The sequence below is a fragment of the Trichosurus vulpecula genome, chromosome 2 (genome assembly GCF_011100635.1).
Source record: "Trichosurus vulpecula isolate mTriVul1 chromosome 2, mTriVul1.pri, whole genome shotgun sequence".
Taxonomy (NCBI): Eukaryota; Metazoa; Chordata; class Mammalia; order Diprotodontia; family Phalangeridae; genus Trichosurus; species Trichosurus vulpecula.
The window spans coordinates 332,771,099-332,783,139 of record NC_050574.1 but is presented as its reverse complement, the minus strand read 5'-3'; the positions used below and the strand labels follow the sequence as shown (position 1 = coordinate 332,783,139).

At 47.7% G+C, this 12,041-nt stretch overlaps 1 protein-coding gene across 1 annotated transcript in view; it reads right to left on the bottom strand.

Moving 5' to 3' along the window:
- Positions 1 to 7,076, bottom strand: part of ADCY5 (adenylate cyclase 5) — a 265,954-nt gene extending 258,878 nt beyond the window's left edge. The window contains exon 1 of the mRNA XM_036744445.1: positions 4,616 to 7,076. Coding sequence (XP_036600340.1) covers positions 4,616 to 5,770 — 1,155 coding nt within the window. The 5' untranslated portion in view covers positions 5,771 to 7,076. The remainder of the gene's footprint in view (positions 1 to 4,615) is intronic.
- Positions 7,077 to 12,041: the final 4,965 nt, after the last annotated feature.

Sequence of the window (12,041 nt, the reverse complement as noted above, 5' to 3'; positions counted from 1 at the left end):
GCCTCAGTCACTGGTCACCAGCGAGGAATAGAGGGGAAAGCCACACTGAACCTATTTCAAAGTCAACACAAAGCCTTCACCTCTCCCCAGTCCCCAGACTTGTAGGCCCCATCACAGCAAATTTCTGATCTGCAATTCCCACCCATCCATCCCCATATTCTCTTCTACAGACAGAATCACAGGCCCACAGAGCACAGAAAAGTCACCCACAGAGGCCCTGTGCCCTTCTCTGGTCTCAGAAACAATTATTGGCAGATGGGAGTTCAAGTCAACAGAAAGGAAGAAACCATTCTGAAAATCGAAGTTCATTAGGCGGGTTTGGAAGGAATGTAAGGTAAGGGGGAGAGCAGAGGCAAGGAAGCAGATTAGACTACAGCAAATGCTAAACAAAATCTTTTAAAAGATCCCTCCAATCCCACCTCTCTGGGGAAGAAGAATGAAGAAATGGGGAAGCCCCCAGGACCCACTTGGGGTCTCTACCTCTTTTTCAGGAATGTCAAAAAGAATTCCATTATGTCAAGTAATTAAAATATACTTTACATTTCTACAGAGCTTTTGTGTCCATTGGGGAAAGGATGGCTACTCAGCAACTCTGTTCTTGGACAACAGGACCCAGATCCCGTCCATAGAGGAATATTATTCAGAGATTCTAACCTCTATCAACACCCCCACACTGGCCAAGAGATTGTTCTCCCAAATGATCTTTAACAGACAAACATGCATACTAGACGTGTGTGTTTGTTTGTGTGCGTGCAAAGGCTTTATGCAGCAGAGTGGGATACAGTCAAACAAAAATGAGGTTACCATGGCAACAGGCTCCAGCATCACTGCTGCCTATTAACACAAGTGAGGAATGTGTTTGGCAGATGCTTGAGTGTTATTTATGGTATGGGTGTAGCAGAGGGACTTCTGACAGGCAAGGAAGGAAAAAAAACCCTTAGGATGCTCCTACTGTACCCAGAGACGAGACAGTAGCAGAGAAAGACACTCACATGCAGAAGGAGAGACTAAGAGGCAGAGATGGGGGAATAAGAGAAAAGGAGAGAGAGAGAAAGTAGCAGGTGGGCAACAGGAGGATAGAAAGCAAGAGCTGAAAAAGGGCGTGTGGAAAGCAAGAAAGAGAAGTGAACAAGGATTAAAAACAGAGGAAGAGAGAGAATCTACAAAAAGGAGGGAGGAGGGAAAGTAAGGGGGAAAGTGACAAATACCAAAAGGAAGAGGAGAGAAATAAAAAAAGGCCAGGGAAAGACAGATGCAAGAACCAATCCCCCACACCTGGAAAGTGGGACTGACCAGCCCTGTATCTTCCCTCTCTCACCATTTAGGAAGTCCTCCCCCTGAATAAACAGCATCATAAGATACTGATTAAGAAATCAAATCTCTCCTTCCAAGTAGAGTAAAGGATAGTAGCCTCAAATTTTTTAAAAGGGGCCGTAGGCGGGTGACAGAGATTAAACAGGCAGGCAGAGAGATAATCATTGCAAGAAATGGGCCGTAGGAGACAGGATTTCACTTACATGGGATAGCAGGTGAGAAGAAGGAAGTATACAGTATAGAAAATACTAACTCCATTCTTAATTCATTCATCCATTCATTCAAACAGCCAATTTTTATGGAGAGCCTACTATGTGCAGGGCACCACTCAGGCGATAAGATGTTAGGAATCACCTGGCACCAACCCTATTTCCTTTGTGACTAATTCTTCAATAAGATGGGCAGTCCAGCTTCTAATGGAAGTCAGCATTCACTTATCCACAGCCAGCCACAACCTGTGGCAAACATAAAACATGAAACTGTCAGCCTTTGCCACTACTATCAGTCATTTCTAGATCACACTGACCCTGATGTAATACAGAAGATAAATCTGATGCTAATTTTAAAACTGTACAATTCTTTCAGAAGCAAAATGGGAAGGATTTTTGGATTACTTTCTGTTCTAGACTACCCACAGCATAGCTCCCCTCCAACTGAGTGGATTATCAAAAATGGCCTGTAAATCCATAGAAACCTGAACGCTCTAGAGGCCTGTAGAACATGGCAGGCCAAAAGGGATGCTTCTGGAGGAGGAAGGGAGAAGTAGGGATGGGGATATGGAGGAGGCTACAGAAACCTCTCAGCTGCCATCCCGGCATCTGAGAGGTAAGATGAGGTTGTGGCACTTCAGGCCCTGACAGATGGCTTCCTGGTCATTCCCCTGAGGCATGAATTTCATGGCTAGGATCAGAGACCCACATCAAGTTGAATGTCACTGGAAAATCCCAGCTAATCTCCTATTTGAGCTGTACCCACCCAGACTTCTCAACATCATTTCCCTTCTCTGAAGGCTCATGCCCACCAAAAGCTCTCAAGTGATCCCATGAGTTGCATCGACACCCACAGCATTTTAACAAAGTAGAACCCTAAGTGTAGAAGAGCTGGTCATTAAACATGACATTAAACATAACTTGGTAACCTTATTCATCCTAAGCAACAGCTGACCATTTAACATTCTTTTTCCAGGCATTAGGCTAGAAATATTTCCATGTAACTTCGACTAAAACCACCCAAAGTTTATCTTACTCCACTTACTGATCCCAAAGCCAAAATTCAAACAATTCAACATGCATTTTTGGGCGCTTGCTACACACCAGGCCTTGTACTGGCCTGGTACATAAAAGATGTGCAAGACACAGTACCTGCCACGAAGGAGCTTACAATATATAGTATGGGAAAAAATATTGGAGAAGAATTAAGTGCTTTAACTCCATGGCACTGATTTTAAGCATGAGAAGAGTTCAGAGAAGGGAGGGACCGATGTGACAAAGGTATATAGAGTTCTTGAAGGTAAGACTTAGACCACAGAATCTTAGAGTTTAGGAAGGACCTTTTTCAATCTTCTCAGTCCCCTAAGTCCCTGGATCAGTTAGGTGACTTGCCAAAGGTCACACAGCTAGTTGGTGTCAGAACTGAGCTTAAAACCCAAGTCTCCTGACTCATAGATTGAGATCTTTCCACTGGAAAGGAGAAAAAGCAAGGGAGTGGAGTGTCACTGAAGCTAAAAGAAGTCTCTTAGAGTAGGTAAGTAAGACTGTCAAATACTACAAAGAAATCTAGGAAGACAAACATTAAGTAAAAGCCACTCACTAACACGAGAGGGAGGTTACTGGTTACCCTGAACAAAGGAGTTTCAAAAGAAAGGGGAGCATAAAGTACTTTGCATTTATTCTGTAATATAGTTTGCATTTACTTCTCTCTGCACATTATTCCCTCCCCCAACCCAAAAAGAATACCCACTCCCTGAAGGCAGAAACTTTTTTATCTTTGCATCTCCAGCACTTAGAACTGTGTCCAACAGATACTAAATAGGTGTTTAATAAACATCCATATCGAATTGAATTTTACAGAAGAAACTGAGAGCAGAGAACATGGAAGCAGCAGATGAAAACTATAACTTGGAGAAAAGGAAGGAGAGAAGCTGGATGGCTACTAGAAGAGGCAGCTGAAAAGGATGTTTTTAAGATGAGGACCATGTTTTGTTTGAAGATATAGTGCACCTACCAGGGTGACCCTTTCCACAAAGGAATGGCTGTTGGACAACATCCCTGACCAACCCAACCCCAAGAGTGACTGAAGAAGCTAGAGAGGTAGGCAATAGTTGTAGAAATGAGACAGCAGGGGACACTGGACAGGAAGATATAGAATGGGGTACACAGCAATTCAGTAAGTTTGACTTTCCACTTTCTGGAAGATGGCCTCCACATTTTGGCCAAGAGGTTATGCAGGTTCAGAAAGAGTTTAGATAAATTCATGCATGATGGACTTACAACAGGATTACCAGGGGAAAAGAGTAATGCTCAGTATACCTCTTGACACGTCTAATCCTTTGAGGTTGAGATCATAGAGGCAATCTGGACATCCTTTGGTGGCTGTTTGGAAGATAGGACACTGGACCTATCTCATTCAACATTACAGTTCTCTTGTCAGACTATAGATCAGAATCTTCCTCTAGCTCTAATCCTGAGGATACAGGTGAAATAGTTCTGATATAACTCAGAAGCAGGAAGTTAGGAACAGAGGGCACAGAAAGCCAAAAGGGACATCGACCCATCTCCCCAGGCCTATTCTAGCGCAGTAACTATCCAACTCAATAAAATGCAATGAGTTTTTGTTTGAGTTCTATCTGTAAAGTACATATAGTTAGTTACTCAAGCTTCACAACACCACAAAGACCTCAAGTGAAGGCTCAACTCTCCACTCTCCCACTCTTGGAATTCTCTCCAAGATACCAGCCATCGACCCACCCCACCTCGAACTCTGCTGCCTACATAGTCCAAAGTCACCCTTCCCCTATTTGGGGAGGGGGGTGTCATTGGGGGAAGAGTGGAATTTCTGCAAATTTGAGAAATGGAAAGGTTGTCTTCGAAGTGCAGTTGCATTTCATAAGGAGGGCACTTATGCACTGGGAGGATGAAGATAATAAGACTTTTCTATAGGATTTTCTACTCCCACACACACTCCTTTGAAAAAGTAAGTTATGGGATGGGGAGAGAGGGAAGTGAAAGGGATTTTTTTTTTTTGCGACCCACTGAGGCGTAACTTCACATCAATCTAACTCCTGTCATCTGATTCCCCTTACCTGCTTCAGTAAGAACTGGTCCTCAGAGTTGGCCTGCAGGGAGATGGCAAGGTGGATGGCAGAGAGCAGCACCCCGCTAAGCACGGCAGCCCTCATGCGGACAGGCAGCAACGTGTAAATGGTGTAAATGAAGAACACAGTCCACCAAATGCCCTCCGAGGCACTGCGGGGCTGAGGCAGCAGCAGGGCCACCACCTCGACCGCCAGCACCACAGCAATGAGGGCGTAACAGGCCAGTCCCATGTGGTCCTGGTGGAAGCTGGCCCTGTTGCAGAACACGGCCAGGAGAAGCACCACGGCCACGGCGGCGGAGAGCACCGCCAGGTAAGGAGGCTGGTAGTGGCCGCGGGCGGCGTGGAAGGCCAGCATGACTAGGCACACGAGCACCAGCACTGCCATCAGCATGGTGAGGCTGCTCTGGTTCAAGCGGAAGAAATAGCGCTGGTAAAGCCTCTCGAGTTTGTCCGACGGGAACTTCTTGGAGCGAAAGATTTGCAGGAGCGCCAGGCAGCAGGCGCCCAGAGAGAGCGCGGCTCCGGACCCGGAGCCCGTCGAGCTGCCGGCGTCTTCAGCCTCCTCCTCTCCGCCCGCTCTGGCTCCCGGCTCCAGATCCTCCACCGCTTTGCCCTTGCTTCGCCGCTCATCCAGACCCAGCTCCACTGAACGAGGACGTACCTCCGCCCCGCCCCCCTGTACGGTCGCGGTGCTCCGTTCCCCTGGCCTGGACGGGGCTGACCCGCCGCCGCTGCCACCGCCGCCTCCTCCGCCCGCTGGGGGGGCCCGGGTGCTGCCCCCTCCAGCTGCCCCACGCCTGTGGCGACGGCTGCCCCGACAGCAGTCTTCTCCTTGCTCCTGCCAGGCTGACTTGGAGCGAAAGCTGAAGCCGAAACCGCCCCCGAGGGGGTCCTGGCTGCCCAGCGGGGGTTCGTAGTCTTCATCGTTGCGCCAGCGGCTCACCAGGCGGTGCTGCTGGGGGGTCACGGCCACCCCAGTCTTCTTAGTAGAGCCACGGGTCGGCCCCCCGGGAGGGTAGGGGTACCCATTGGCTCGAGACTCCGCTTCTCCCCAAGCTGAGCGGTGCTCCCCGCCTCCCCTGGGGGCAGCCGCCGTCTGGGCCGCGTAGCCCGGGGGGCTTATGCTTTTGGAGCGGGACATGCCCCCCTCGCCCTCCGCTTCTTCCTCCTCCCCTGGGGGGCAGGCTGGGGGGCGCCAAGGGGAGGGTGGGCGGCCAAGCAAGGGGACCAAGCTTGGGTCACACGTCGGGGGCGGCCCAGGTCCCTGAGCCGCGGGACATCGTGGCACCCCCGTCCTGAGCGATGTGGGGTGGCGCCTGGAGGGAGAGCGATCAGGGTCTCCGGGGAGAGCAAGAGAAGCCGGGAAGGCAAGAAGTAGAGAGAAACCCTCTTTCGTTGGGGTGAAGACTGTCCTGTGTCCGAAATCGAAGTCACACCAGTGCTCCGAGGACTGCTCAGGCTGTCGCGGGACCTCGGGACAGCTTGGCTGTTTCAGCGGGGGCTGGAATTAGGAGTGGGGAGGAATGGAGAAGCGTCCTCAGCAGGCGACGCCTCTCCTGTGCCAGCGGTGCCTAGGCAGAAAGCTCCAAGATCCCACACTGAGCCCAAGCTCAACCGAGCCTGGCGCAAGGCTAAGCAGCCGACGCGGCTCGTTAGGAGTCCGGGTAGGGATACGGAGAGGGAGCCCTTCTCTCAAAGCGAACAAGGAACGACTGGGAGGTACGGAAGGCAGCCAGCATTATTTTCTTAAGAGGGGTGGGGAGGTGGGATGGGGGGTGGAGAGGACGGGGGAGGGGGCGGCGGGCGGAGCAATGATTCCGGGGACCTGGGGGGAGGGTCCTGAATAGCAGGGGGCCCCGCCACCGCATCCCCTACCTCACGCGTCAAGTGCGAGAGCGTGGCTCCAGCTTCAGACAGCGGCCCCAGTGTCCATAGAGAGTGGGCAAGGGAGAAGACCCGGCCCCTGCTGGGTGCCCCTTCCCCACTCTTCTCCCAGCAGCCCTCCCTTCCAAAAAAAATAATAATAAGCCTCCTTCAAATCTGCCTGCTGAGCAGAAGGGAGGGTTAGCTTCGGGCTCGGTATCCTTCAATCCGCCTGCTTCTAGTCCATAGCCGCCGGCCTGGGTGAGAGGCGGAGAAGGACTAACAGGAAGGAGGGTATCCGGCTCACCACCAGCAACGTTATTCCCGGCTCAGAGCGGGCTTCTTGGGGAGCACAGAATGAAGAAATAGAAGATCTAAATTCAAAAGCATCCCGCCAGGAGAAGGGCCGGTCGCTGCAGAGACGCTGCGCCCCTGGTCGATTTCCGAGGGGGAAAGGGTCTGTGGGCTAGGGGATGTTTGGAGAGCGCCATTCACGCCTCCGGCCCTGCTACTCCGACCCTTCCAGCCACCGCCGCCGCCGCTGTTTCTCCTCCTCCTCTCTCCCCGGCTCGCCGCCGCCGGAGCTTCCTCTGCATCCCCTCCTACCGCTGCCTCCCCCCGCCCCCCCGCGCTGCTCCAGCCGCAGGTTACAGCAGCGCATAGCACACCCCCGGCCCACTGCGCCCCGGGCCACCGGGCTCGGCGCCCCGTTCCGCTCGGCTCGCCGCCGGCATCCTCTGCCGCGGGCGCAGAGGAAAGAGCCGGGCAGAGGCGCAGTCGCTGTTCTTGGAGGGGGCGGACTGGCGGCCAGGGGGAGCTTTCGGTCCCCTTCCTCACCTAAAATTGTGGCCGCTCCCACTCCTACCCCAGACCACCCTGTGCAGTGGCCACTCGCCCCCACCTCTGCCCGGAACTGGGTACTGCGTGTCCCCTTTACTGATCCCTGCGCCCCCACCCGCCTATTCCCTCCCCCTCTCTCTTTTGTATCCCCCCCATCACCCCCTCCTCGCATTCAACCCAACTTCAACCTCAGCAAGCTGCCCCCGCCCCCTGGCTCGGCGTGATTGGCCATTTCCTGAGCTGTCACACTAAAGTCCGGTGCTCTTATTGGGCGATTCCAGGCCGGGCGTCTGTGCCAATGGAGGGGCGCACGGAGGCGGGGAGCCCGGGTTGCGACAGCGGGAAGGATCTGGGAGGGGAGAGTCTTTACGCTCTGGAAGGGGCCAAAGGAGCGGGAGAGGCTAGACGCTGCGAGAGGTGGACGCAAAAAGAGGAAAGAGAGATGAAGAGGGATGGAGACACAGGAAGAGAGAGAAACATTTTTGCTGCTGACTGGTTGCATCCTGCAAGGGGGAGGATCGGAGAACGTAGGCAAAGAGCAGACAGCCCCAACCCCAAGCCAGCTCGCACTCAGGGCAGCTGGGACCAGAGCTAGCTCAGGGCACTGAATACTAGACAAGTGGAGCAACTGTAGAGAAGAAGGTAGGAAGCAGAAACAACAGATGGATCCTGGGAAGAAGAGATCCTGGCTAGAAGAGGTGTCGGGCCCTAAGGCCAGAAAGTGTACTGCCCTATTGGTCTTTGGGTAAAGAAGTGATTCACATCCATACATCACACCACGACCCCTCTGAACATCTATCTATTGGGGGATTCCCTCCCCCTCTTCTGGCATGTCTTCGGGAGGCAGAGGGGCAGCCCATGCAGGTGAGAAGCACTGCCCACCAACACTTCCCTTTTTCTGTTCCCCAGAGCTGCTCTGAGTTCCTAATGTGTTTCCTCTTCACCCCTCGGCCCAGACCCTCCTCTGGGCAGTGGATAGCAAGCATTCACAAACTGGGGAACAGGAAGGGATGTGAAAGACTAATCTGCAACTTTAATCAACTGACAGTCACTGTCTCTTGCAAAAGATGGTACCCCACACTAGAGGTGGAAGCTAGAATTTGAGTTCATCTGCCCACTGATTGGATGCATCTTTTACTGAAATTACCCAGACCATCCTCTCCAGGACTGGAGGGTCTTAAACCAAGGACTGCTGACAGTCTCTTCCTGACTCTCCTCTAATACAGAAGAAACTAGAACTTTACTGGAGAAATGACTGGGACTGAAAATCAGCTCCCCGAATTTTTTACTTGTCTAAGCCAGTTACTTTTGAAACAGGAAACAAAAGTGAAATAAAAAAATACGAAAAACAAGATGGTTGAAGTTTAGTTATGTGGTTGGCATACATTAGCGATTACCACAGGACCCTACATTTTTTATTTCATGTTGTCATGGGCGGCAGTTACCCACCATATTAACTCAAAGCAGAGCTATTTCTCCCATAACGATGTGGCTTCATTTTTTCCTCTACTTTTTTATAGTCCAGTCCTAAGACCCAACCCTTCCCCCCACCCAGACTGGCAATTCCTCTCTTCAACTGCCTTCCCCCTTTTTAACAACCTAATATATTGGTATGTTTTGACCTTTGTACTTCTCCATAGCTCCTGGTCAGCCATTCATCCAGGGCAGGAAAACAACATAAACAGATCACTGAATTTAACTTCACAATGCCCTAAACAGAGTCTTTAAAAATCTCATTTCTTGCAGTTATTTGATAATAGGTGGAAGAAAAGGCACTATTAGCTCCCAGGGATGGAGAACACTAAGACTTGTTTCATATTACTCCCCCTAATCTACTCCACATTCCAGCCAAATAGAACAAACTACAGTAGCTGTTCCCCAAAGTCAACATTCCATCCCCTGCATGCATCCATTTGCATAAGCTATTCTGTAGTCCTGGAATGCTTTCCTTCCCCATCTTCAAATCTCAAGAATCCTTATCTTCTTAATATGTTCACCTGAGGTGGTCTTCCCTGTCGCTCTAGTAGTTAATGCTCTCTCCTTTCTCAAATTACCTTACCTTTACTTATCTGTGCACATATTATATCCTCACAGGAGAACGTCAGCTCTTTGAAGGCAATGACCGTCTTATTTTTCCCTTTGTATTCAGTGCCTTGCAAACAGTAGATTTTCATTTATTTGTTGAAATGTTAAAAATAATAGCTGAAACAGAGGCTTGAGAATGAAGGAAGTTGCCAGTTGGGGTGAATCCCAAACTGAGATATTGTTCTGTGCGGTATTAACCATATAATACATATATTGAAAAGTTTTTACCTTCCTATTTCTCCATAGGTCTTAGTCACCTATCCATCCAGCGCAAAACAAGCAAACAAAGGAAACATACCGACCTAATTCTCTGGACACCTTTTTCCCTTTTATTATCTAATTATTTTTAACATTTTTAAAATTTTAAGTTCCAAATACTCTCCCTCCTTTCCACCCCTCCCTCACCCACTGAGAAGTCAAACAATATTTCAATTATACATGTGAAATCATGCAAAAGCTATGTCCATATTAGCCACATTTAAAAAAAGAAAAATAAAGAAAAAAAGAAATTATACTTCAATTTGCACTGAGTCATCAATTCTTTCTCTGGAGGTGGATAGCATTTTTTTCATCATGAGTCTTTTGGAATTGTCTTGGATCATTGTATCGATCAAAGTAGCCAAGTCTTTCATAGTTGATCATCCTTACAACATTGCTGTACACAATGATCTTCCAACTTCATTTTGCATTAGTTCACATAGGTTTTCCCATGTTTTTCTGAAACTATCCCCCTCATCATTTCTTATAGCACAATAGTACCATCGCAATCATCTGCCACAACTTGTTCAGTCATACCCTAATTGATGGACATCCTCTCAATTTCCAATTCTTTGCAACCATAAAAAGAGCTGTACAAAATATTTTTTGTACATATAGGTCCTTTTCCTTTGATCTCTATGTGATACAGACTAGTTGTGGTATTGCAGGGCCAAAGGGTATGCATAGGTCCTTTGGACCTAATTCCAAATTGTTTTACAAAATGATTGGACCCATTCACAACTCTACCAACAGTTTATTAGTGTGCCTACTTATCCCTCATCCCCTCCAGCATTTGTCATTTCTGATAGATGTGAAGTGTACCTTAGAATTGTTTAAATTTTCATTTCTCAAATCAATAGTGATTTAGAGCACTTTTCATGTGACTATGAACAGCTCTAATTTCTTCTTCTGAAAACTGCCTGTTATAGCCTTTGACCATTTATCATTTGGGGAATGTCTCTTATTTTTATAAATTTGATTCAGTTCCACATTCTGCATATATTTGAGAAATGAGGTCTTTATCAGAGACACTTACTGTAAAAATTTTTTATATTACTTCTATCTCTGTGGTATCTTTTAGCAAAATGTAGTTCCCCTGATTATCTCTTTTAATTAGGTCTGTTTTTGCTTTTGCTTTCTCTGAGATCATGACTACTACCCCTGTCTTTTTTACTTCAGCTAAAGTATATTAAATTCTGCTCCATCTCTGTATTTTAACTCTGTGTGTCTTTTTGTTTCAAGTGTGTCTCTTGTAAACAACATATTGTTGGATGCTAGTTTCTAATCCATTCTGCTGTCTGTTTCTGTTTTATGGGTGAGTTCACCCCATTCACATTCAGCTATGATTACTAAGTGTGTATTTCCCTCCATCCCCTTATCTTCTGTTTCTTCCTCTGTCGATCTCTGTCTCTCTGGTCTCTCTGTGTCTCTCTGCCTCTCTATGTCTCTCTCTGTCTCTCTGTCTCTGTCTCTCTCTGTCTCTCTCTCTCTCTCTCTCTCTCTCTCTCTCTCTCTCTCTTTATACTGCCTCTTTTTAAATGTCTATTTTGAACACTTCTAGCGCTGTATCCCAAAGAGATCATAAAAATGGGAAAAGGACCCATATGTACAAAAATATTTATAGCAGCTCTTTTTGTGGTAGCAAAGAATTGGAAAGTGAGGGGTTACTCATCAATTGGAGGAATGGCTGAACAAGATGTGGTGTATGAATGTAGTGCAATAGTATTGTGCTATAAGAAATGATAAACAGGTAGACTTCAGAAAAACTTGGAAAGACATATATGAACTGATGCTGAGTGAAGTGAGCAGAACCAAGAGAACATTGTGCACAGTAATAGCCACAGTGTGCAATGACTAACTTTGATAGACTTAGCTCTTCTCAGCAATGCAAGGATCTAATACAACTCCAAAAGACTCACAATGGAAAATGCTAACCACATCCAGAGAAAGAACTATGGGGTCTAAATGCAGATCCAAGCATACTATTTGCTCTCTCTTTTTTTGTTTGTTTTGTTTTGTTTTTCTCGTGGTTCCTCCCATTCATTCTAATTCTTCTTTACAACATGACTAATGTGAAAATATGTTTAATAAGAATGTATATGTAGAGCATCAGATTGCATGCCATCTTGGGGATGGGAGAAGGTAGGGAGGCAGAGAAAACTTAAAACTCAAAAGCTTATGGAAGTGAATGTTGAAAACTAAAAATAAATAAATTAATTTTTAAAATATATTAAACAGAAATGTTTATTGTAAAAAAAATAAAGCCTTTCATGATCTGGCTTTTAAAAAAATCTATTTTGCTTCTAACCACTGCCTCCCTTAATCTACCCTCCCCTTTATCCTCCCCCCTTTCTTTTATCTGCTTC